The sequence below is a fragment of the Microtus pennsylvanicus genome, chromosome X (assembly GCF_037038515.1).
Source record: "Microtus pennsylvanicus isolate mMicPen1 chromosome X, mMicPen1.hap1, whole genome shotgun sequence".
NCBI lineage: Eukaryota > Metazoa > Chordata > Mammalia > Rodentia > Cricetidae > Microtus > Microtus pennsylvanicus.
The window spans coordinates 6,619,756-6,646,296 of record NC_134601.1 but is presented as its reverse complement, the minus strand read 5'-3'; the positions used below and the strand labels follow the sequence as shown (position 1 = coordinate 6,646,296).

Genomic DNA, 26,541 nt, shown 5'->3' with positions numbered 1-26,541 from the left:
CTGAACATATTTCCTGCCCTCTTACCCAGTGTTCACTGTGCATTTTTGGGAGGAGTTTCTTCCCCCAACACACTGGACATTAAGTATAGTTTTGCTTGTAACTATTAGTATCTATGACGCTCGTGCTTCTTATGTTTGCGTTTTAATTACTTTTGAACTTCTATTTGGCCTTCACTTGATGCCAGGAACAGTCATGGACGAGGCAAAGAGCATGAGGGACCTGACGTCAAAATGCATGAATTCAAATCCTGGCTTTGTCACTTCCGAACTGACCAAAGTAGTTACTGTCTTTGCTTCAATTTCTTCATTTGGAGAATGGGTTTAAACCCTTAATATTATTGTACACATTATATGAGCAAATAAAGTACTTAGAGTAGTAACTACGGTAAAGTTAATACTCAATGGGTTGTAGATATTAGTATCTTAACATTCCTTAGGTACTTGGCAAAGAATTATAAGTAAATATTGAATGGATAAATAAATGAAAGAGTGAACAAATGGTTCAGATCAATTTCTCTCTCTCTCTCTCTCTCTCTCTCTCTCTCTCTCTCTCTCTCTCTTTCTTTCTTTCTTTAAGATTTCTGTCTCTTCCCCGCCACCGCCTCCCATTTTCCTCCCCCTCCCCCAACCAAATCCCCCTCCCTCGTCAGCCCAAAGAGCAATCAGGGTTCCCTGATCAAATTTTTTAAAGCGATATCTTGCCCTTGATCTCTTCTCTAAAAATGGAATCCATTGTGAGCATCCATCCTCTGTTATGAAAGCTGGTTTAAAACTTGCTTGAGGTCTTTAGTGGTTGCAAGATAACTAACTAACTAACTAACTAAATTCAATCAGTTGATTGTGCTTTTTGCTGTTTGTCAGAAGGAAAAAGTGAGAGCAAATTAGTGAAAATGGATACTGGAGAAACCCCTGATTGCAAAAGGATAGTCATGGGCTTCCAACCATGGAAGTAAATAGTCTGTGTGTAATATTTTTCTCTCTTTTGGCTGAACCCAAGCTTCCTGTAGCTGAAAGCAGATGGCACAGAAAAGCTTACACTGTGGAAAGCCAGTTTTCCCTGTATGAAAAGAACTGAGAGAAATGGGAGTGCTTTAACTTCTTGTCTCTGCTAAGTGGTGATGGAGATAAAGACTGAGAAATTTTCTGTGGGTCTTATAGTGTTCAAAAGCCCTGGATTACCAGGGACAGATCCATCCTAATGTCTAATTATTTCCTGGACTGCTAATCCCCAGAATGACATTAAGCAGTGATTTATAATAACCAAATTTTCATGAAAAAGTGATGTTTTCTTCAAGTACCACTCAAAGAAATTATTGTAAAAGTATTATGAACTATGGTTATAGCCTGCCTGTGTTATTTTTATTTCTATTTATTTTAAAATTCACTCTTATCAAACAAAGGAAGAAACACAATTCAATTGAGAATATGATATATTCTTCTTCACTTAACCAAGCCAAGACAGAGCCATATCCAGGCACTACTTCAGCAATCCAAATTCCAGACCCAGTGCCAAGGAGGAAAGCCTTGTACACAAATATCTTATTGGCTGAGAATTCCTAGTTTAAATACTGGCACTGCCACTTGGGTACTTGCCAGGGAACCACTGATACAACACTTAGTCCCGCTAGACTTCACTTTCTTCACCAGCAAAATGGCAATCATAATATCGACTATATAGTTTTTTTCAAAGTGCACTTGCTTTGTTCATTTATATCCACTGAATCTACCAAGTTCTAACATATTTGAGACCTTGAGTAAAATAATTTAAAGCAGAAAGTGCCATGTCCACTTAGGGCATCTACATAGCTCTCATTGGGCTATCACTGTATCTTTCATCTTTTCCTTAAGTTCTAATGAGTTCAGCAGGTTCTTCTAGAATACTAGTCTGGTATTATAAATCAGTGAGGAAGCACTGAAGAATCCTTCCATTTCCTCTGCTCCTTCCCTTGCGAAAAGAATTTTCTTGATAGAAACCAGTCACGGTGCCATTAGAATGTGGGAAATCAAACCAATGTTCTTTACACTGATTTTTGAGCCCTCTCCCATATGCTAAATATTAATTTACATTTGACAATTTACAATTTCTACCCTGCCTTCCTCAAGTCATGGGTTTAGGTCTTCTTCTACCAGTAAACTTAGTTACAGAAATAGCTTAGATGAAGATAAATTAGATGGTCTTCTTTTTCTTCAAATCTTCCCACTATTTTTCTATAACTTTTCATTGGATAACCTAGCTCCTTGAGCCAGGAATGAATGTAGTGTTATGAATATTTTATGCCCACCTCTATGGAAGAAGAGTTTATTATGTCATACAAGCCTCCATAGAAGGAAAATCAGTCATCAATTACACTATCTGACTGCTGAAAAGTATACTGGCCTCCTAGAAAATGTAAATCTATACATACTGACACCTAAGGCTCATTCCCTATGGTCTCTTTGGATGATCAAGGAGGAATCTGCATCTCAGCAATCTGCTATTTATCTTCATATTCTCTTGTTTAAATGGCCAAGCAGGTAACTAGAGGCCTTGAACTCTCAGCTTTTCAGCTTGCATGGCTAATTAAATGGCAAGGTGCTGGATTCATAGCTATGATTAATACCATCAGGGTTTTTATGATCTTAGTGTTCATAAATTGTGACTGAACAATGAAATTTTATGAGGCTTATAGGATTTTTCTTTTTTAAGGATCAGAATTAATCAGTGTTTTCTCAATTGATTTTAAGTATAAATCAGAGGTGGCCTGAATAAATTCTATGGCTTAAGTATTAAGAGAACGCTCTCAGAGAAAGGATATAATGAAAACCAAGCCAACTTCCCAGTGCGGTGCAGGCAGAGGGTCCTATGACTTTTCATTCTGCATGCAAATAAAGACAGCCAATTGATTTCTTTAAAAATTCGTTCTGGATTCTTTTGTGCCTGAAGTAGAAGTCGTCCAAGTGATATGACTAGGAGAGACTCTTTGGTAGCTAGTAAATGTGTCAAGTCATGTTATAGAATATAATTGTCACTTTTTTGTACCTAGATTTCCAGCATGACATTGATAATATCTTCTTAAATTGTGTTTTTTTTTCCCCTGCTTAGTGTTAAGTGGCAAGAACCTATGCTAAAGGCTCTTCTCCACTTCTTATCTGTATTTCTATCCAGTTGGTTTGGGGGGAGGCTTTTTGACAAAATTAGAGAGAACATACAATGTGTTTCTTGCCGTTGTGTCTTCTAACTACCACCCATACCTTATTTGATGAATGAGGCGATCCCAGTTTTGCTTGACCCTAATACACTTAAATCTGACCCCCTTCCCTCCTGTAGAGCTCATTAGCAGTTCTTGACCTGTAGCTGACTAAGCAGTGGTTTGGATGAACTGTTAAGGGAGGGCAAGAGGAAAAGAGGGCGAGCACGGGAGGGAGAGGGAACTGGCAAGTGGCTGTCATCGTGTTTATCTTTACAAAGGAAGGGTGTTTGAAATCTCTCATTTTCAGAGTTGAAGAAAGACAGCCAATTCCTTACTGCTCAAAAGGTTCTGAGACTGTTCCTGATTAGGCTGTCTCAACTCTCTCGTTTTTGTTCATCACAGTCACATCTGTTTGGGTTTCTGTCTGTTTCCTGGAGAAGCCTCTGGAGAGCAGGTCCCCTCAGCTTCTTACAGCTCATCTGAGGCCTGCCAAAAACACTGGCAGAGAACCATCAGTGTTCTACGCTCTGATAACTCCCATAAATTTTGAAAAACAGTACCACAAACCTGCTTCTCAAATAAACTTACAGAGAGGGGAACCAAAGGGCTTAAGCCATTTTCTTTGGAATTCCAATGATACTTTATATTTTGGTAAGGTAAAGAAGGGAAGGGAAAAAAGATGAGGCAGTTGGAGGAACAGCGGTATACACAGACTCACAGACCTAAAAAGCCTTTTAAGGAGCAGCTCACCCAGGCATTTTCCAACATTCTGTTTTTAGTAGCTGAATTTTTATGTTTATTTTTAAAAGAAATCACACAATGAGCCACAGTGCACAGAATAGATGAAAGTAGAAGTGCTGTGTTTAAAACATTGTCAAGGGAACTCATTTCATGGTAATGGACTTTGAGGGAGCTGAAGAATACAACTTGAAAGTGACTGATGCTGAGTATACTCCTCACCATGAGAAGAACAGCACAGCCACCAAAGGCACATGGTCAGTTAGTCTCCTGACTAGCAGGGTGCAGAAAAGAATTCTGTGGGGTTGGAAATGGAGAAAAGTGCTAAGAACACATTTGTCTGAACATGCTCAAGGAGTGAGCTTGGTGACTGCAACAGGGAATAGGAGACTGGTTGGGGAACAAAGGAAAGTAGACCCACATAGCCTAGAAGAGTTCAAACTTTGAATCTGAAGGGAATCCAAGAATCCCAGAGGAGAGCTGCTGCGGATAAACCAAGTCGGGAGAAAGGGTGGTTCAGAAGGCAGGTGTCAAAAGAGAGTTCTTGTTCTGCCTCCCACTCAAATGCCATCTACGATGGCAGTGGAGAGCAAAGAAAAGACAAATGGACTTTTCTAGGACGGGCTGCAATTCTGTCTTTCATTTTGCCCTTCTGAGATGGATAGGACTTTTGTAAAATTCCTCTTTGAGAATTTGAAGCTGATATTAATGCTCTTCTTTGAGTTATTAAGCACCTGGGAAATAGAAATGCATGTTAAGAGAGCATAAAGAAAGCCTGCTTTATTTATAGTTAATTGGATAATATGAGTTAGATGGACCCAATTTTTATGTGTATATGCACATGTGCACGTGCACACAGTGCGTGTGCATGTGTGTGTGTATGCGTGCTTGTCTGTGTGTCTACCACATGTTGGTGATGGTTCCCATAGAGACAAGAAGACTGGGTTAGACCTCTATGAGCAGTTTGGCATGAGTACCTGGAACCAAACTTGAGTCCTATACAATAACAGCAAATACTATTACCCACTAAGCCAACTATCCATCTCCAAGGCTATTTATATTTTTCTTTATGTTCCAAATTGAACCGACCATCCAGTCACAGACATCTTAGTGGAAGAGAGAGGGGAATGCATATGGTCAGGAGGAAGACAGAATACATAAAATTAGAGACACCCTATTCCAGTCTTATCACCAACACATCAGATATTTTCCTGTGGAAATGAAAGAATGAGGTAGAGGATATAAAGAAGTAGAAGTAACTTTTGGGAGCTGACAAGAAATATGTCTTATTCATTCATACTCCTCTTGTGTGGGAATTAGCAAGATTAAGCGGGGGGGGGGAGTTGTTCAATGCATTAAGTAGCAGTTAGGTGGGAGAAAAGATTTCTGTTGTGCCACTGTACAGTAGGAGGACTATACACAATAATGTGCTATATATTTCAGAAAGCTAGAAAAAACAATTTTGCATATCTTGACTTGATTTAAACATTCCACAGTCCATAAATGTATTAAAACATTGTGATACTCCAGTAATGGTTTTAATTTTTATATTTTATGCAATGGTTAAAAATAAAGTTTATAAGCTGGGTGGTGGTGGTACACACTTTTATCCCAGCACTCGGGAGGCAGAGGCAGGTGTATCTCTGAGCTCAAAACTTGCCTGGTCTACAGAATGCGTTCCAAAACAGTTGTGGCTACACCGAGAAACCCTGTGTCAGAAAACCAACCAACCAACCAACCAACCAACCAACCAACCAATCAATAATTAAATACAATTTATAGAAATAGTTGAGAAAAAAATGATTGGGGCAGAAAAAGCATTTGCACATACTTATGGGCTCAACTTGTCAGCTTTGGCCTAGTGGACCCGAGTACGCATGTCCTAGAGTTCAACTATCAATCAAAAAAATGAAGTTGGTGGTAGATAGGGACTAGAAAGGAAGCAGATGATCTTTGCATATTTGTGCTCACTCCTTTATAACAATAATTGTGCCTCCTGGTTATATATGCTGAAGTCTACCATGGGGTCTGTTTACTGCCAATATCCAGCATAGACCGGCCAATAAATCTACAGGCACTCTGAAGATATTTTGTGGATATTTGAGCAAATGGTAATAGTTTTCCTGGAGAAATGAGGAGGGGAAAGAAGTGTAGGAAAGCTTTTCTCATTTCCCTGTAATATCCTTCAATTCTTTCCATTTTAACATTTCCTAATTCTATCACTTTCCTAAATAAGAACTTTGTCCTTGTTTAGCCTTTTTATACACTGGAAAAAGGATCCCCAAAGAGATATAAGTTGCAAAACAGGGGTCGTTGGATACGGTACTAGGGAGAGTCCATCCCAAATCCCAACTATCTCAACCTTGTCAAGGTTTCTTCTGATCTAGATTTGGTGAAATTATTCCCCTTCATAGTTCCTGAAATTAAGCCAGTACTTCTTTTTGAGCTGAGACCCCTTTCTTTCCTCTTGGAATCAATATCAACCAGGCACTCATCAATTATTTTCAATGAAGTTTTACTTACTGTAGACTATTCATGAGGTTTGAGCCAGGAAATGGGATTATAGTGAACAAGAGAAGTACCAATTGTGGAGGCATTTCAGGCACAATGGTGCAAAACAGGGTTTCTTCCCACCTGTAAATTATCCTTTCCTTTCTCATGTGTCCTTTCCTTTCTTGGAGCCTTGGGTACAAACTGAGCATTGGTTTTGGGGTGAATTAAATTCTGAAAAGATATAGGAAGGTCTAGTACCAAAAGTGCAAAGCAGCCCTCCTCTTAGGAGCTTTCTATTTATTCTCAGAGATCAAATAAAATAATAAGATAACAATGTCTGAAGGTATAGAGGTGGATAGACGATTAGTTTTGTTCCTGCATTTCCAAGGATTAAGGAAAGAATTTGTGAATACGAATACAGCCAGCAAAAGGCAAAGTTAATTCCAGATTTTGGGGTGGGGGATAGATGAACCTTCTTGGTTTTGAGGTGCAGTTAAGAAGAAATCAGGACACAGAAGATAAAACGGAGCTTTCTTTTTCCAGTACTGCCTATATGGTACATGTCCAGGCTCGCTGCGTGTCTCGCAAATGGCCAGATGAGGGGGCAACGAGGAAAACCGGGTTTTGAAGAGCACACAGTGGCATGGAATGAAAAGTCAGCAAAAACCACTGGGTGGCAGCGTGGTGTGCGGGAGCAGCTCTGCAGTGCCTGCTGCTGCCACAGTGGTGGGGGCTGAACCCCTCTGGGAGCCCTGGCCTCTCCCGAAGGGCTACAAGTGTCGCCATGCAAAATACCTCCGCAGGTCTCTGGTTGGATGCGGGCTATACCTGAGCCAGGTGCAGAAGTTTGGCCAACTTCCTGAAGCTCAGGCTAACTCTGAGATCTGCACTCAAGTTACACTCCTGTCCCTCTTCTCCCAACCCCAAAACCCAGTAAAGCTCAGCTCCTGCAAGTCAACTATCTCATATTTCAGTACTTCCTCCCTTTCTCCCTTTCTCCCTGAGATTCTTTTAGGGGAAAGAGGGGTTTGGGCAGTGGGGCAGTGTCTAGATCCCCTACAGGTGTTAGTGGGAACTGGGACTCTGCACCTGGGGGGTGGAGGGTGGGGCGTTTGGGGGAGGCAGGCGGGCGGGAGCCAGTAGCTGGGTTCCAGGAGGGAGGGGCCGCCGAGGCAGGGAGGGGGCCGCCGCCAGGCTGTCGCGCTCTTCTGGAGGGTGCCTGCAGCGACTGAATTCCTGTGCTGCGACTGTGCCGCGCCCAGAGCAGCAGCCACAGCGACGATGCCAGGCCATTACCTGTTTGATCCCTGCGGGAAAGCTGGCACGGGCCAACTTTTGCCAATCCTTGGGCCGAGAAGTTGCAAGGACTAGTGGAAGCGCCGGAGGGGCCAGGGCAAGGGCGCGCTCCCCCGTGCACTGCCTCCTCCCTCCTCTCGCCAGCCGCCCGCGCCCGCGGCCTCTCTCCCGCCCGCGCGCTCTCCCTCCGCCCGCCTCCCTCCTCCGGCCCCCTCCACGCGGCACAGGGCGGGGGGTGCCGCGAAACTCCGACCCGAACGCTTGGACTTGCACAGTGTCCTCAGGGCTCAGTGGCCGAGCGCACGCAGTCACAAGCGCAGCTCTCTGCCTCCTCCTGCCAGTCTCGCCTGCGATCCCGGCCCGGGGCTGTGGCGTCGGTTCGGACCCAGGCAGCCAGAGCCCGCGCGGGAGCCGGACCACCGTCAGAGGAGCTCGGACGGCATGCTGAGCCCCCTCCTCGACTAAAGCCCGAGTGCCTAGAAGCCCGGGCCAAGCAAGTGCAGGCTAAGGAGACCCAGGAGGCGAAGGCGCGAGCCGGCGGCAGCGCAGCAGCGGAGGAGCAAGAGGAGGCAAAGGCAGAGAGGGGCCCCCAAAGAAGTGGTGGTGGTGGGCGTCGTGGCCATGGCGGCGGCTATCGCCAGCTCGCTCATCCGGCAAAAGAGACAAGCCCGTGAGCGCGAGAAATCCAACGCCTGCAAGTGTGTCAGCAGCCCCAGCAAAGGCAAGACCAGCTGCGACAAAAACAAGTTAAATGTCTTTTCCCGGGTCAAACTCTTTGGCTCCAAGAAGAGGCGCAGAAGGAGACCAGGTCTGAAGGGGCTTTCTCCTTTCTCTTTTCCCCTCTCTTACTTTACGACTGTGGAGGGGGTTGGGGGTAGCATGGCAGCGTAGGTGAGTTGGGAGCCCGGCTTGTGCAGAGAGGCCCCCTAGCTGGTGTGCGTGCGTGAGGAGGAGATTGCTTTTTTGCCTCCGTAACAGTTAACAGGCTTGCTGCATTGCAACTGCCCTGGGACAGGCACAGAGCCCAGGAGCATAGCTTGCCCTGGAGGGGCGCCCTCAGCTTCAGACATGTCACATGCGTGTATGAGTGTGCATGCCCGTGGGCTCAAGGAAGGCATAACTCAGACAAGCTGTCGTGTGGTATGGAAATTACAAGAGAGTGGCAGGACTGCCACCATTGCCCACCCCTCCTGGAAAACGCTGGGAATCCCTCCCTGTCTGGCTTTCACCTCTGCCTCCCAGACCCTTCCCCTCTACATACCACCCCCAAGGGACATGAGTTTTCCACTGTTTAGGCATTTCATTTCTTTTCGGGACAAACTTGACTTGTGGGGCAGCTTTGAAACGTTTGCTGGGGGATGGGACTAGGGGAGAAATATTTCTAGGACCTTGCTCCAAAGATCTTAGTAATCTGGTCAGACTACTAAAACTGATTACTTGACATTAAATGCAAGAGGAAAGAAGGGACTTAAATCATCTTTAGGTTGCGGGTCCTTTTTAATGATTTCAGTGCAAAGAGTGGCAAGGCATTCCCAAGGCAGGAGAAATTCAGAGCCTTAGGTGTCTGTCAGGTTGCGTCAAGGTAGACCTTCAGGGGGAGCACGCAGCTTATTTCTCATTCTTAACCAAAGGAATTGTTCGCACCATTTTCTTATCTTTTACTTGACAAGTATTACAGCAATGCAGACCTACTCATAGATCAATTATTTCTCTGTGTGCTCTACACACCCTGGAAGGGAAAAGCAGGCATACGTCTTCAGTTTGCACGAAGTTTGTAATGCATTAGCTGTCAAACAGGCTTGTTTTAAAAAGACGTAAGCAGTCAAAATGGGTGCTTATGTGGCTCCAATAAATATTATTTCAGCGCAGGTGTCTGTATTCAATAAAAGCAAATTGTGGATATCATGGCTGTTACAAATAAATTAAGTGCTTGATTAATCTACAGTGATTCATAATTGAAGATCATTTTAATCAAGAACCTATGTTTCGGGTAATCATGTTTTTGATATTAAATTTGAAAATAAGTACAATTTAATTTTCCTTTCTCCTTATCAACAGAAACTGTTCTTTTCACGTCCATTTTCCATAAGCAAAAACAGATCTGATAGGGATGGCAATGGCTGTTTCTTCTGCCCCCTTCTCATTGTCTTGTATGGGAAGCCTCAGTTTTATAGATACAGGTCCTTTGATGAGATTCTAGGTTAGATACATAACCTTCTTAGAGTGGTGGGGATTATTTATACAAATTGTGCTGATTTTTTAAGGAAATCTTTGCTGGTAGGTTTTGGCACCTGGTTGGTAGGTTACTCTAAATTATTTTTCTATATATTTTCTTCCTTATGGAAAGTAACACATCATTAAGATGATAGACTGTGCCATTTACCAACCCATTCAGAGTGTCTAATGAGGTGGAGTAGGACTAAGCCGAAGGACCAGCTATCACAAATAATGGGCTTTGTCCAAAGCTCTAGTGCATCGCCAGTGTTTTGAACTAGAAACCAAATGTTTCTTCAGATACTATAAGGTTTATTCTGAAACTTTTTATTTGTTTGCTTCTTTTTTTTTTCCTTCCAGAGGACTCTTTGAAAATATAGTTTGATTTTTTTTCCCACTAAAACTTGTAGACGAACTTAGAATTTTGAACCTGAATCTCATGAATTGACCTAAACCATTGTTCTCTTTGCAGAACCTCAGCTTAAGGGTATCGTTACCAAACTATACAGCCGACAAGGCTACCACTTGCAGCTGCAGGCAGATGGCACCATCGATGGCACCAAAGACGAGGACAGCACTTACAGTAAGTGACTGCTCGATAAATAGCATGTTGTTGACACTAGGTTCTTTTTATTTAGTTTTTCATTCAAACAAACCTTGCTAAATCCTTAGGTGAATGCAAAATCTGGTCATGTGACATAACCCTGTTTACACAGGCTCCCCTACAGGAAGCTGAACACAGACACGTCTAAAATAAAAAGTAGAGCAAATAATGTTGACACCATCTGAAGGTTGATCCAAATGTCATCTCCATGGTAATCTCGATAGATTTATGGCTGTCCTTTGGATTTTATTACTTTTTCCCCCAGAAAAATTTCTCACCCACACAACAATCCTGAAATAGCATGCTATCTCCACTCTTAAAAATGAGTCTCATCCCAAGAGGCAGAAGTGGTTTCACACCATGGTATTTTCTTGTTACAAGCTTTTGCTCCTGCCCTACCCTTGTCACATATACCAGTAACTCTAAGGCTAATTGATACATTAACACTGAGTTACTTACACGGATCTGCAAGGGGATTTCTCTTAGACTAACCTGGAGACTGTAATGCTGAATCGAGAAGGAAAGGCATCAAATGGGAGTTTTATTTCTAATTACCAAAACCCAGTGATCTGAAGGGATTTGTTACGTAACCTTTGCCTAAAATATTTATTTAGAGTAATTAAAACAAAGACACAAAGAATGCCCCCTTCAATATTAATTGCGGTCTTCTTGCAATTTACCGATGTCTGCAGACTTACTCATTTGTTTCTGAGACCTAAAGTTCCTGGTTCTCATAATTCATTCTTTGTTTTCTAAAATTTGGATTCGTTTCTCTCAGATTTGTTAATTCCTAGAAATATTCCCATTGTTGGCTGAGAAAACAGCTGAGAAAAGTAGGTCTGGCTGCTAAGGAGTTCTCTGTAGTTCGTTCTTTTGGAACTGCATTACTGAAGACAATAAAGCCATGGATAAGTGTCCCAGTATTAAGGATTAAAGAATTTCACACCTTTAAAGAATGCTTCCTGGACTGGGGGTTGAAATTTTACCTCAATAGAAAGTTACCTTCAATTACCCTTGAAGAAACATCTCTTGGCTCCTAGGATGGAGGCCCTGTATACTGAAAGGCTCTTCAGTATTGTGCCAAATGCTCTGTTACAGTGATGACATTAAAGTTTTATAACAAATCCTAGTTACTCCTTCATGCATACTATTCTATTTAAAACAACTACCCAAATGAAGCAGAGCACTTTCCTGCCATCAAGTAACACACATTAATACATAGTGATCCATAATACAATTTCCACCAAATTATGTATACAGATCGATGTTTGGGAAAGGAATTAAGGTTTGCATGCTACTCTATTCTATAGTGTCTCAAGAAAATAAACATTGTTAAAGGGAAGTTTGTGATGAGCTACGAGTCAGGATTGCTCTCACATGCTTTAAATATCCAGGTTCAAATCGAGGAGAAATATTTGTTTCCAGTGTTTATGCAGTTACTCAAAAGGAACAGTTTTATTTTGTTTTGTTTTAAATAGATGATTCAGTGTGCTGTGTCTTAGTGATATGTCAAACTCATAAAGATCATGCTGTACATATTCGTTTTAGGAAATAAACAGTGCACACATGCTTGCGCGCGCGCACACACACATACACAAAGAGATCCATTTCTTATTATGGACATTTATATTGTATATTAGGTTATTCTCCTCCATTCCTACAATTACATTGTTTCTTTGGTTGCCTTACAACTCTGTCTGACATGCCATTTCTAAATACTAATGACATTTGGAGACCTTTAAAGAACATAGCCAGATAACAGGAATCCGTGTCTACTCTGATTAAAACATATAGCCTTAAGTCAATCAAAGGTAAGTATTACCCTAATATGCACCCTGCAAATGGAAAGTATCCCAAAAGTAAAAGCAAGCTTGTCAACTCTGGGTTGAAGAGCAACCAGAAGTCTAGGGAACTAACTTCACTTCCCTGTTGCTATTATGCCATATAAGCCATCATAAAACACAGATGCCTGTGGATTATACTGGTCTATCAAATTGCAGGTGTGGCCATTAAGATTGATACTCACCCAAAACCAAGCAATTTTTTGATATTAAGTTAAATAATTATTTAAATGAATGGAACTACGATACAAGTTTTTTTCTACCTGTGACTCATTGTAACAGTATTTCCTTAGCATGTATTCCCAGTATTATGTTTATATTTTTCTTTTTATCATAGTTTTTCATTTAGTTCAACTTAATTGATTTTATGTTATTTTAGCTTTGATATGGTAAACAAGATCATATGATAAAGCAAATAATTTCATGCTTTATGCATGTCTATTTCTAAAACCGAGTTTGATACTATGTATTTAAGGTTATCTTATGTAAATTTATTATAATGGTAAATGTCAATCCAATGAAATCTCATCATGGGCAAGTAAGACATTATAAATTATGTATTTTTCCTTGAGAAGCAAAGATGATAGACATTTCATGAAGGCAGTTTTATTATCAGCCTTGGGTATAAAGAATGAATTTTTAAAAGATAGCTCCCCCCTTTTCTTCAAACCTACAATAGCTTTGCCACTTCAGTGTATCATGGTTCTCCAACTACATTAAAATAATACCTTTGTTAATTATTAGTCTCTTAGAGAAATTGACCTTACCTTGAGCACTGTGAAGCAGGGCTTCAGTATAGAGGTCAGTGTAGAGCTCAACTGTGAATGCCAAGGAGGGAGCATAGCCTTGAGAAAGTGACCCCTTTAAGGTATAAGTTTTTGTTTTTATATAGGAACACTAGCAAACAAATAAGCAGCATGGAGGTTATTAATTAGAATTTTTTTAAATGCACAAAATGAATGAATGAGTGAATGAATGAATAAATAAATAATATAAATAAATAATGCCACTACATTTCCCCTTTTTGTCTAAAATAAAAAAGAAGGCTATAACTAATATAAGGAAAACTATGTACAATAAGTACAATGACTATATACTATATACAGGCAATAAATATGTTGACAATGTCTAGTCCATTTGCATTTGACATATTCAGAGAATTTACTCCATATCTATCCAATCTTGGTGAATCCAAAGTCTTGTACCAAATTTAATTTCTATCATAACTTTCATTACCTTCCAAAACTATCTTTTGATATCTCAATCTTATATACTTTACATTTCTTTAGTGCTTTTCTTTTCTGAGTCTCATAAATAAGGGAGACTATAACTATCTAGTCTTCAACTCCCTCAGAGACCTGAGAAGGAAATAACATTAGCTGAGTAAACAGGAAGTGCAAGCAAGCAAATTCAAAAATATGTGAGAAATGACAGAAACAGCTGGCTACCTGGACAGTCACCCAAAGACCCTCTGCAACGTTGGAGCATCTGCCTTTGTCCTATAGGTCTAGCATATATATAAGTAAGAAAATAAGTAAGTAGGTAAATAAAATGGGCAGGAACGGTAGTGCACATATTAATTCCAGTACTTGGTAAGCAGAGGCAGGCAGATCTCTGTGAGTTTGAGGCCAGCCTGGTCTACAAAGTGAAGTCCTGGACAGTCAGGGCTCCACTGAGAAACCCTGGCTCAAAAAGCCAAACAAGACAAAGAAAAACAAACAAACAGACCTCTTAAAATCTAGCTAAAAGAGAATAAAAGATTTTAGGTATTTAATTGAATATGTTTTAGAAACACAAATGAAATCAACTACTTATAATATTGAGAAATTTTTCAACTTGATCAAAATATTCTTTTTCTTTTGTTACTGTTGTCTAGCTCTATTAACTGTGAGTATAGTTTTCTGGCAAAAAGTAGCAAGCCATAACAAATGCAGTGCACATGACTCAAAGGTGTATTGTAGAGGAAGTTGTGGGTTACTATTGAGATTATTCATGACAAAATCCATTGCTCCTAAAATTGGTGTTACCCTAGGTTTCATTTATCATTGTTTGCGTTCTGAAGGCTAGCCTCTGACTAAAATAAACCTGAACTTAAATTCTTCTTGCCATATCTTAAGTCCATAAAGAATTACTCCAAGTTTAGAGAAGACAGTGCAAAGCTATGAGTGGTAGTGCATGCCTGCAATCCTAATACTAAGGAGGCTGAGGCAGGAGAATTGCTCACAGGTCCTGATCAGTCTGCATTGCATAGCAAGCATCAGAACTGCTAGAGGAAGCAAGATTCTGTCTTAGAAACAGGAAAGAGAGCAAGAGCACAGTGATTCTATCCAAGCATACTTCTGGTTTAGCTTTTTGCATTTTAATCTGGGAAGACTGCCTCTTTGGAAAAATTCAAAGAAAACTCAGTGTGTACTTCACTTTTAATATCTAAAGAAAATATTGGACTGGTATGTGATATATATGGTCAACTACTTTACATTTTTCTACTCTCTTCAGTTTTGGCATACATCTGTCTGTCTCTGTTTCTAACTTAATAAATACTTAGATTACATAATGAATGGCCTCCTACAAATGCCATTATTCAGGAATAGGTAGTATAGATTGATGTTCTTTGCTGCTCTTTCTCCTTTAACTGTCTACTGTTTGAAATTTAAACATTTCATCTCACACTAAAACACAAAGCTAAGAGCAATGAAAAGCAACACAAAACTCAAGCCATTATCAATCTCTTCATTCTCTACCTCCCTCCATGCTCATCCCTGACATGAAAAACTATAGTCAGAAAACTAATAAGGTTCAGAATGTTGGTTTATAAATAAAGATCCTAGAAATCATTTTCAATTTCATTTACATTTTTCTCTCTTATATGTTACTATCACCCAATTAGGTTTCAGGCACGTTTTTATATTGACTTTAAACAAACTCATATGGAGCTTTTTGTTTAGTTTATCATAGGCTTGAGATTTTTTTAAGTATGAAGTTTTATGTAACATGATTGTCAACTATTATTATATCCCCCAAACACATGATCATGTTTTCATGATGCAGTTTGGTATCAGTCTACAAATGTGCTATGAGTACCTGCTGTTAGCAGGGTATCCTCAACAAAAAGAAACATGACTTATATATGATATGCTCAAAGATATGAGGCTCATTTTCTGTACATTACATTGTCAATTATAGCACATGATCCTGACTTTCAAACTGTGCAATTAGTTTTCTTTCCTTCACATAACAGAAGGGCGCAGCTTTTTATATGGTGAGTATTGAATGAAGTGCCATCAGTGGCATGTGGTAGAAACACTTGTATTTTGAACTGTACAATATGTCCTAGCTCCTCTTTTATAGCACCCAAATTTTAAGGGAAAGATGTATTGTAGGCTTCACAAGGAATATTTTGTTCCTTATTAATATTTTTACCCATATTACCCTATCTAGTGCAACAGAGTGCTCAAAGATAAGTGATTCTAGAAAAAAAAAAAATCTTATATATGGGAGTGACACCTTCAAATTCTTGTTCATGGAAGTAACAGGCCAGTTTATCATCCCCAACAAACTTATGAAACAGGGCAAAAATCATCAACATTGGTTTGTGGCTCTCAGGAGCAAGGTGCACAGGCTATTTTCAAAAGATGTGTGTGGCAAACACTACGTTTTAAAAATGTACTGTTTTATTTTTGTTCGTGGTGTGGGAGGGCGGAGACAGCTGGCAGTGGGAGAACACCCACTGGTTGTCTCCAGTGAGTGGTGTGTGCTTGTGAGGAGCCCTTGGGTGTAAGTCTGATGCAGTAAGACCTTCAGATGGAAAGATGAAGACCTCATTAGCCCACTTGCAACGATTTTGCAGAAAACATTAGAATAACAAATAGCACTTTTCTTCCATGCCTTATTTTATTACTAAAGCTATTGTCTTTGAGACTAAATGCCAAGAGCCTGCTCAACTCTATCATCCTGTGAAATGCCACTTCTTTATGGAATATAAGAATACAAAATAACCGGTTTTTTTGCAAGGCCCAGATTTATTTTAGAGGTTTTTGCATTGGAAATAATACAGATAATTTAGATGAAAATGTTGGTGTAGTATGTCTGGGGAGAGTACAGGAATTTGTCCTCAGCTAACAGTCCCATCTAACAGTGCTTATGAAAAGCTCAGAAGCTGTCTAGAAGAGCGGGCTAAGAACTTAGACTGAGAAGGATGATATTTTAGTGGGCAGAGTGATTCCTAATACTTTGCCGCCCCCCCCCCCAAGTAAATATTCCCCGCCTCCAGTACTCTAAAAATCAGGATGTTTGAACCAAAGTCTTCTCTTCTTCCTGGAGTATTTGAGAATATGTTGTTATAGACCCAGTTAAGCAAATACAATCAGTAGTCAGATACACGAGAAAGTAGAACAAGACTACATTTGTGTATTTCTAGACTCACTGAGTCTCCACTGATTTGAGGAAGCCAGGTGTTCCTGTTGATTACATTGAAGAGCTATCAAATTGGAATTGTAACATTTTTATATTCTTTGAAATTTCAGCTCTGTTCAACCTTATCCCTGTGGGTCTTCGGGTGGTGGCTATTCAAGGAGTTCAAACCAAGCTGTACTTGGCAATGAACAGCGAGGGATACCTGTACACCTCGGTGAGTCTTTGTGTGCATGTGTTCATGCATCTTGTTTTCATCCGACAGGAAAAAAATGTATGATGTATATTCTTTTGTCATAAATTTTGGTTTTGATTGGAATATATCAGTTGTAAGGGCAAATTATTTTCTGGTGAAAATGATAGCTCTTCCTAATTGAAAACCAGCATGGTCAATATAAAATTAATAGTATTCCTAAAAATTTTCTATATAGTGCTATTGGAATATTATGTACCATTAAATAGGGAATTGGGCTTTGCAGCTGTGGGAAGCAAAGTTGTTACTTAACTACATAACCATATCTGCCCCATTTATTCCTGAAGAATTAATGAGATCTCTCTCTTAGATCAAGTCCAGGACACAAAAACTGGTTTGAAAAGTGCTCCACAGTTGTCATTGCCAATTTGTTCAGTTAGTGCAATTGCCATCTGTTTCCATTTTTAATTTTTTGTCAGAAATTTATGGTTACAGTGTGATAATTTAATAATTGCATACAGTATTATAATGACCAAACCGGGAAATAAACATTTCCATCCTTTAAAACACTTACAAAATTTTTTGATTATCAGTCATATTTCTGGTGCACAGTGTGCTATTTTATTACAGTTGTAAAATATTTCCCAATCAGGATCATTATGATTCATCTCTTTATCATAATTTTGTATGTAGAAATATAAAGGTCATCTCTATTCATTCATATTGCATTGTTATATGAATTATAATATAAAAATGAACGTGTTATATATATCATATTTTATTATACTACTAATGCCATTTTTGTCAAGTACAACTTAACCTCTTCCTACACACACATTTTGCTGGTGTCTAAGAAGAATGAGGACAGTCATATCTATAAGTTTGTTTGTGTATTATTGATAAATAATATAGGCTACAGATTACTGAGTAATTTGGGACCAAGTGTACTTGGTTAAGCAAATGTTTTAAATTTATATATAACTTTAAAATGCCACAGTACTAGAGTTAGGATTTTATTTCTATAAATAGATCTACCTACCAGTTATAAAAGATCCTTGCTATTTTTATTGTTTATTTTGAATTCCTGAATTTTAGGAAAGGTACAGGATATTTAAAATGAAGAAAATAGACTGGTAAAATTGCTTTGTGTTAAAAGGCGTTTGCTATCAACTTTGATTGTCTTAGTTTAATCCTCCAACCGTTCGTCATTCAATCAATGTAGACAATCTTTAGGCTTTCAAAAATGGAAAACATTGCTTATCAAACTGCCTACTAGCCTTAAGAATGAGGTGATTACCAGCTATCAAAACCCATTCTTCCAACTGCAAATTAAAAAATTAATCTGTTTTCGCTCTTGGTCTCTCTTGTTAGCTGAATTTCATTCAAAGTCAGATATCTAAAGACTTTACATACACTGTAAAAATTGTGCATTCACCTTGGTTTTAAGTGACCAAGAGGGAAAGAGATGTGAGAGACAAACAAGCCCACAAAGGCTCACTCACAGCTAGGCACCTCAAACTCTGAGCACCTGTCAGCATTTTGTCTTGTTGTTCATGACATACAGATTTACCTTGTTTGATAAACTAAAACTTTGAATTCATTGCATGCTTTATGAAATCTATTATCTATCAATACAGTGCTAGTATTATAGGAAAAGCAACGGAATACTTTTAGGTTTGTTAGTACTATAGCACAATTTCATTTCAGGTAACTTTTTTTAGATCAGCAGGGTCAAATGCAAAAGTAAGCGTTTAATCTGAAAAATGACTCCTTGAACTAATATGCAGACATGGAAAGGAAAAAAATAATGAATATACTTAGGAAGATAAATGTAGAAAATTCTATATTGTTTTAGATAGGGTTTCTATTGCTGTGATAAGACACCGTGACCAAGGCAACTTAGAAAAGGAAGAGGTTATTTAGGCTTTTGGTTCCAGAGGTTTAGAGTCTATGATGGTGGAGTCAAGGCAAGGTGACATGTGCACAGAGTAACATCTGAGAGCTGACATCTCATTCCACAAGCAGGAAACTGAGACACATTGGGAATGGCATGAGTCTTCTGAAACCTCAAAGCTTACTCTAGTGACACATATCCTCCAACAAGGCTACACCTCCTAATCTTTCTCAAACAATTCTACTACTGGGAGACCAAGTATCCAAACATGAACCTACAGAGGTCATTTGCATTCTAAACACCACATTTCATTCCCTGGCCCCCATGAGCTCATGCCCATATCATAATGTGAAATGTACTTATTCCAATATCAAAATTCCCTATTGTCTTTCAGTCTAAACACTTTTAAAAGCCCAAAGTTTCTTCTGAGACTCAAGGCTTTAATCTTACTTGTAAACCCCTGTAAGATTAAAAAAAAATTCTAACATGCAATGTCATAGAATATATATTATAAAAGGAACAAATCAGGCATAGGGAGGAAATATTGAATCAAAACCTAGCAGGTAAAAACCGAGAATCCCATCGCTTCACATCCGTTGTTGAAGGATCATATGACTCTCCCCTTCCAACTTTGCTGCCTTCAAGATAAATCTTGCTCTTAGGATGATTCAACTGCCCATGGACAGCTCGCCTTGGCAGATATCCCTTATCTCTAGCATGTCCAGCATCTTGGGGTTTCCAACACAACCAGATTTCACTCTACACAATTGCTTCTCAGGGCCTTCATTCAGGAGCTGCCCTGTCATACATTGCCTGGCCTCAGTGGCTCTCTTTAACCATGAAAGATTTCACAACCATTTTACTTATGATTCTTGAACCAGAATCAAATGGAAGGTGCTGCTAAGTTTGGCTGTCTTTTTGGAATGCAGCCTGGCCCCATTGATCACATTTGTTGTGGCTTTCCTTGGTTTCTCTTTTGAGAAGCAAAAAGTTACTTAGGCATTTTCCTCACAAGTTGGAAACCTAGATGGGTAAGGTCTTGCCCTAAGGGCAATCTTCCTTTATTCTTTTGTGGATCAAGCTTCTCCTCAATCTCCTTAGCTCTTTCAGCACAAGCCTTGACTCCAATATTAATTTTTCTCTTTTCAGATGGCATTTTTTATTTCTTTTTGCCCAACTTGGTTTTTTTTTATCATTGTAGAGCTGCATAATAGTGGTTACTGATAAGCCTGTGACAGGTCAATATCGGGTTGCCTTGAAATCTCTTCTACCGAAGAAATTGGTTTATTTTAAATTTAGCCTCAGAAAATTCTTAGGACAAGGGAAGAAATCAACAATAGCCTTCGCCAAAACATCCTAAAATGATTTCTAACCTAGTTGCAAATATTGTTCTCCTCTGAAATCTTTTGAGTCGGGTGTCCATTGTCTGTGTAACTGTCAGCATTACTATCTCCCAGTGTCCTACTAAGATGACCCATTCATTTCTGCTTACTGCATTCAATCCCTTTTCTTGTCCAAAATCCCAAACTCTGCCACATTTCTTCAAGAATCAGTACGGTAAGTTCTGTCAAACCATAGCACCATTTCAGCACTAACTTCTCTTAGTTACTTTTCTAGTGCCATGATAAAACACCATGAAGAAGGCAACTTATGAAAGAAAGCATTGAATTGGGCATAGAGTTCCCAACAGTTAGAGTCAGTCCATGATGGTAGAGGGAAGACATTGCAGTTGGAGCAGCCGCTGAGAACTCATATTTCAATCCACAAGTAAGGTGCAGAGAGCCACACTGGGGAAAAAGTGAATCTTTTGAAACCTCAAAGCTGCCCCCAGTGACACACCTCCTCCCACAAGGCCATACCTCTTAATCTTTCCCAAACAGATCCACCAACTGGGAACAATATTCAAATATATAAGCCAATGACTACTTTTCTTATTCAAAACCCTACAAATATGTATTTCCTATTAAGGGAAAATAACCTTAAATAAGCAATTGAAAACTATGGAAAGTAATTACATTCTTATTGAAATATTTCAGATATACCAAAGCAAAATGTAGGTGTAAAATATTCAAACTGTCTTGTTCTAGCACTGAAAACTGAGTCCTCTCCAGATAAATGTTCCAATTCTTTCCATTAGTCTGTATCCATTATGACTTTAGGTTCCTTCAACAAATTTATCACCATTCCCTCTGGAGCGTATTTTATTTTCATCTCATTTAAAATGTTATCTCTGGACCCTAATAGGATAGAATTCTATCCTAATGACTTCATAGTCAACTTACTTGGTAATCAATTTAGGCTCTATAAGTTGGCCATAAAGTGTCTGCCACACCCATTCAGCTTTGCTCTTATAGCACAAAAGCAATCACAGGCAGTAAAATAAATGAATGAATCACTATATTCCAGTAACAGTTTATTCACTAAAACAGATAGTGGGGTGCATTTGGCTTATGGCTACAGTTTTCCACAAATAGTTGCTCTTTGCCTCCTCCATCCCTGTGTTTGGGATTTTCACTGATGACCTTTCATTGTATGTTAATGGGAAAAAGAAGTAATCTGGCAGAATATCCATTTTACTCCATCACATGCAAAGATGCTGCACTAACATCTGCCCCTGTCATCCCGTTATCCTTGCCTCCTTGTAGAGGGTTTCTTCCTTTCTCCTACCCCTTCTCTTACATTTCAATCACCTGCCCTTTTACCTTGGGACTTCCCCTCATTTATCTTTACTCTCTGTCTACTAGCTCCTGTTATTTAGTTAACGTTCACCAAAAAAAAAAAAAAGGAAAAGGAAAAGGAAAGAAACCAGACCAAACAAACAAGCAAAGAGGCCCACCTGAAAGGCATCATTAAGCTCTACCTCACCTCCCCCACCCCAGATAGTCACTGATGTCTTCAGGGTATTCAGAGAACTGAACTTTCCTATCCCTCTTCTATCCACTGTCGTGTAGCTTCAACTCCACTGGAAGGCTGTAGCAAGATCACAGTTCTTACTTCCCCTTGCTTTTTTCAAGCTGTTGATGTTTTTGACCCTGCTTAAAACTCTCTCCCTCTCTAGTGTTGCCCATGCCATTAGATATGCTAAAATTTCTTTTTTCTTTGCTAGCCACTTCCAAGTAATATTTGGAAAACTCCTTTCCCTTTGCATGCTACATATTTCTTCTATGCTTGCCATAGTAATAAGTACCGTTCATAGTCACTGAACAGGTAGAAATGATGTGTCTGCATATAGTGCATTTTAACGAATGTGTGCAATAAGGCTCAGAGGAGGGCCTTGACAGGTCATGACTGAAAACAAGAATTTGACCTTTGGTATTTCAGTTGATGGAAAAACCATTATCCAAATGTAAATAAAAGAAAATAGGCAGATTTTATGATTGATATACCAGGGTGCAGGTTTTCTATTTCTACAGGTTGTCTTTACATTTCTGAAGGAATGTTCTGAGGCAATGAAAACTGCTGATTCTTGGGAGACCTTTTTTAATATAATCTGTTTTCTTCTTTTGATTTCTGCTTGATAATTCCATTTCAGTTCAATTTTCTTTCTTACCTTTATTCATCAAGTAAAATCACCTACATGTTGTTATTGTCATAGACAACAATTTATGTCTTATGGTTAATCTTAGGATACTTGTACTGTACTCTGTTTCCCCATTTTTATTTCTTGTTGCCACAGGGGACAGACTTGGTGTAGGCTCAAGTGGCAGTGACAAACCATCTGTGGCACAGATGATCGTAATTAACCATTATTTCATAACATGTTTACTTTTAACCATGCTATAACTATCTTTCTAGAACAACAAGAAATTACCGTTCACTGTGCATAAAAAATTTCTTACCTTTGAGTTTTTTTAAACTAATAATAAGGAGTTCCATATAAGGGTTTGAGAGTTCTCAAAACTTCATAGCATAAATATTTTATAACATGAAGCTTTTGTAATAAATTTTTAAGTGTTCTTGAAATATATATTAGCTATAAACTCTCAAGAGTTTTAAATATGGAAAAATTGGTAATCTTTTAGTATTTATTTAATAGAATAGTAATATATACTAGACACAGATGATAACAAGGCATAGATAAACAAAAAGTATTTCTTTTTTCTTTTAGAATATTCTAGAACTCATGGCACCATGTTTATCTAATTTCTTATATTTTGTCAAAAGCAGTTGACTATTTCTGGGATACACAGTGTCAGTTCTCCAAAAATGTGTAGATAATAGAGATTTTGAAAGAAGAAAGGCTTTCCAATGCATACATCACCAATAATTTGTGAGAATAATATAACCAACATGATTTGTGGTTTTGGAACTGCCAAAGCAAACCATATGAAGGAAACAAGTTTCTACAAATTATCTAGTTTCATACCTTAACCATAAGGTAGCCTTTGTTACTGACTCAGGAGCTCTACTCAGTTGTTCTAAATTAAGGGTACAGGTTTTCTTTTTTTCTTTCTCTAATAGATAGTTTATACATACTTTAAATTTATCACTATTTTTCTCACATCACATGAAGATAGACTAATATATTATTCTCAACATCCTATGATGTGTTTTTCATTCAGGGGAATCACTATCAGAAATACAGAGAAGTCAGGTCATAACAGTCCTCTAGTAGCTATAACAAACATTATTTTTCCTTTTTTGATAACCTAGATTTGCTTCTAATTAAGAACAATTCCTGTATGTAAGGCTCAGGGAAAATTGTGGAAGAAGGGTGCAGGATAGTTGGAGATTGAAGAACCAGTGGAACAGGAAATCTGCTATGAAAGTATGTATACTAGAAATGATAGGGGAACTGTACTCATGAAATCTCACCAACATGGCTGCTTAGAAAAGACCTGGACAAATACAGTACCAATAAACTTATAGATATCGAAAGGGGAAATTTCATAAGGCCCCAACCTTTGGCAAAGAACAACAAAGAAACTAAGGAATAATGAGACAAAGATAAATAGTCTTCCTCAGGGATAAATGGATTGAGCAGATTGTTTTTATGTATTTAGGCATATATAGCGATGTATGCATATGACATTCAAATATGTAACAACTAAAGAAAATATGCCCATGGTTTTGGAGGAGCAAGACGGAATACTTGGGAAGGGTTGGTGGGAAGAAAGGAAAGGGCAAAATGATAAATTTTAGGTTTTTTTTTATAAGAATGTCATATGGATCAATAGAATCTTTAGTTTAAGTCCAGATGCATTAGTTGTTTATGATTTTGTATCATCTTTCACAAGATTTTAGCCATTGTAAAATTGTTAAACCTTCCTATTTAAAACAATGTAAATGTCCCAAAATATTTAAGGTGATAGAAATGCTAACTAGTACAATGTGATCAATGTACATCAACTGCATAAATAAATATAAATGTCAAGTGGAGTATGTTCCCCCCAAACATTACCTTTCCATGTTCATTTGCTTACTCAAGTGTATACATGGGTATGCATGTTGCAGTATATCATGTGCTTTGCATTCTCTAGCCCCATTACCCTCTCCTGTTCCCCCTGTTCCCATTAGTCGACTTCCCTTTTTCCTTTCCCCAAATAGTCTCCCTTCTACTTTCATGTCATATATGTCATTGGCAACCTTCCCAGGAGTGATATAATAGTATAACTATAGTTTTATTTTTAGCTTTGTAAAGAAATTCCACACTAATTCCCATGGTGGCGAGAGTAGTTTATAATCTTGACGACTTAGAATCCTTGCAGATTATACACTCAACAATTCTGACTCTGAGCTCTTTGGCCCTTTTAGACATAGGTATTCTCTATTCCTTGGCCTTCCTAATCTTTTGGCTACACCATTGGACTTTTTTAATATTTCAAGCCATTGACTATATTAACTGTATTATTTCCTCCTTTTTCTCTTTTGTTCTTTATTTTTTGTATGTATATATGTGTGTGTTCATGTGTGTGAAGATGCATGTTCACACAGAGATCAAAGGTGAACATTGTGTATCTTTGTCAGTCACTTTGGAGACAGAGTTTCTAACTGAACATTCCATGCACTGACTCAGCTAGAGTGGTTGATCACTGGTCCAGGGATCTACCAACTTGTCCCTGCATCCTAGAGCTGGGATGACAGATGTCTACTGGGAGCCTGTCTTTTGACATGGGTGGTGCATATTTGAACTCAAGTTCTCATGTTTTCACAGCAAACAATTTAGCAACTAATCAATGCCCTCATCCTCAGCCCCCTTCCTTCCCTTTTCTTCATAAAAAGCTGCCTTGTTGTCCTTGCTCAGGGGCCATGCTAATCTTCTCTGTGTAGTTCCAGTTTTAGTATATGTGCTGCGAAAGAGAGCATAGCCAGGCAGTGGTGGCACACACCTTTAATTCCAGCACTCAGAAAGCAGAAGTAGGCAGATCTCTGTGAGTTCAAAGCCAGCCTGATCTATAGAAGATAGTTCCAGGACAGGCACCAAAGCTATAGAGAGAGAGCCTGTCTTGAGAAAAAGGGGGAAAAAAAAGCTGTGTTGTTGAGATACAACTTCTAGACCATAAAATTATTCATTTATAGTGTATATAATTCAATAGTTTTCACATATTAACACACTTTAGCCAACATCATTGCTATTAAGTTTTAGAACTTATTATTACCATGAATGATAAAATTATACCAACTAGCAGGCATACCCCATCTTGGTATCTCACTTCTTGGTAACTGCTAACCTATTTTTTTCTCAGTGCATTTACCTATTTTAGGTAATTCATATAAATGGTATTATACACCATATAATCCTTTGTGGTTGGTATCTTATCACTTAGAATAAAGGGCTTTGATTAAAGTATCTGACTTACTTCTCAATACATAATTGACTGACTCTAAGAAAATTGGAGATTAGCACTTGTGCAAAGAACAACACATGCCTTTTGCTCAGATTCAACTTACCCTAATTGCTTTCTCATTCATTCTATTTATGTAGCTATTTAATGTGTCTGTATCAAACAATCATTGTTTTCTGCTTTGGAGCCACTTAAGAATACATTAAATTTTGAGCATAAGGTGGCTGAGGAGATTGCTCGGTGAGTAAAGTGGTTGCTGTGGTGAGGACTTGTTTAGAGACCCAGCACCCACTTAAATCTCAGTGTAGACAAGCACAGGATTGGGATGGAGGGCAGGCTGAGGAGGAGCCTCCTATTTACTCACTGGCCAGGCAGTCGAGTCACAATGCCAAACTCCAACTTCAGTGAGAGAGCCTGTCTCAAAAAATAAAGTGGAGAGTGATAGAAAAAAAAACTGCTCAAAGTCAACCTTTGGCTTCTACATGTATACTTATGGGCAGGCAGACCCCACTCCATTTACACATCTCTTCACTAGACGGACAGAGTAGATAAATAAAAATGCTTCATATCTTATCCTTTATTTACTAGCAATAGGTGCAATTCTTAGATTGCCACAACAAAGTATATTCTTCAAGTTCAGTAGACTTAACATAAATATATTGAAAAATTTTAGCTCATCTACTGTCCATTTTCTCGTTTTGTGAGTTGACAGATATGTTTGTTATAACATTTTCTCTACAGTATAGGATCAAGTCTAGAGTAAGAGAGCATATGAAGCTACATAGTCATATTCCTGTAATATCCTCTGAACTAGATATTTCTCGTACTTTTATTTTACAATATTGGCAGATTTTTTTCCTAAGGTAGAGTGCCATCATGTAGCCTCTGACCTAATTTTTTATA

General features: G+C 38.8%; 1 protein-coding gene and 1 pseudogene across 6 annotated transcripts in view; one reads left to right on the top strand and one right to left on the bottom strand.

Annotated features, from left to right (window-relative positions):
- The window catches only part of Fgf13 (fibroblast growth factor 13), a 509,820-nt gene that overhangs the window by 418,290 nt on the left and 64,989 nt on the right, over window positions 1-26,541 (top strand). For 5 of the 6 annotated variants that reach the window (XM_075957507.1, XM_075957503.1, XM_075957504.1 and 2 more), the window contains 2 exons: window positions 10,384-10,494; window positions 16,880-16,983. In XM_075957507.1, coding sequence (XP_075813622.1) covers window positions 10,384-10,494; window positions 16,880-16,983 — 215 coding nt within the window. Of the gene's footprint in view, window positions 1-7,564; window positions 8,506-10,383; window positions 10,495-16,879; window positions 16,984-26,541 lie in introns of those variants that run through there. The other variant, XM_075957506.1, reaches the window with a different exon arrangement.
- On the bottom strand, window positions 25,070-25,159 carry LOC142841847 (U6 spliceosomal RNA; annotated as a pseudogene).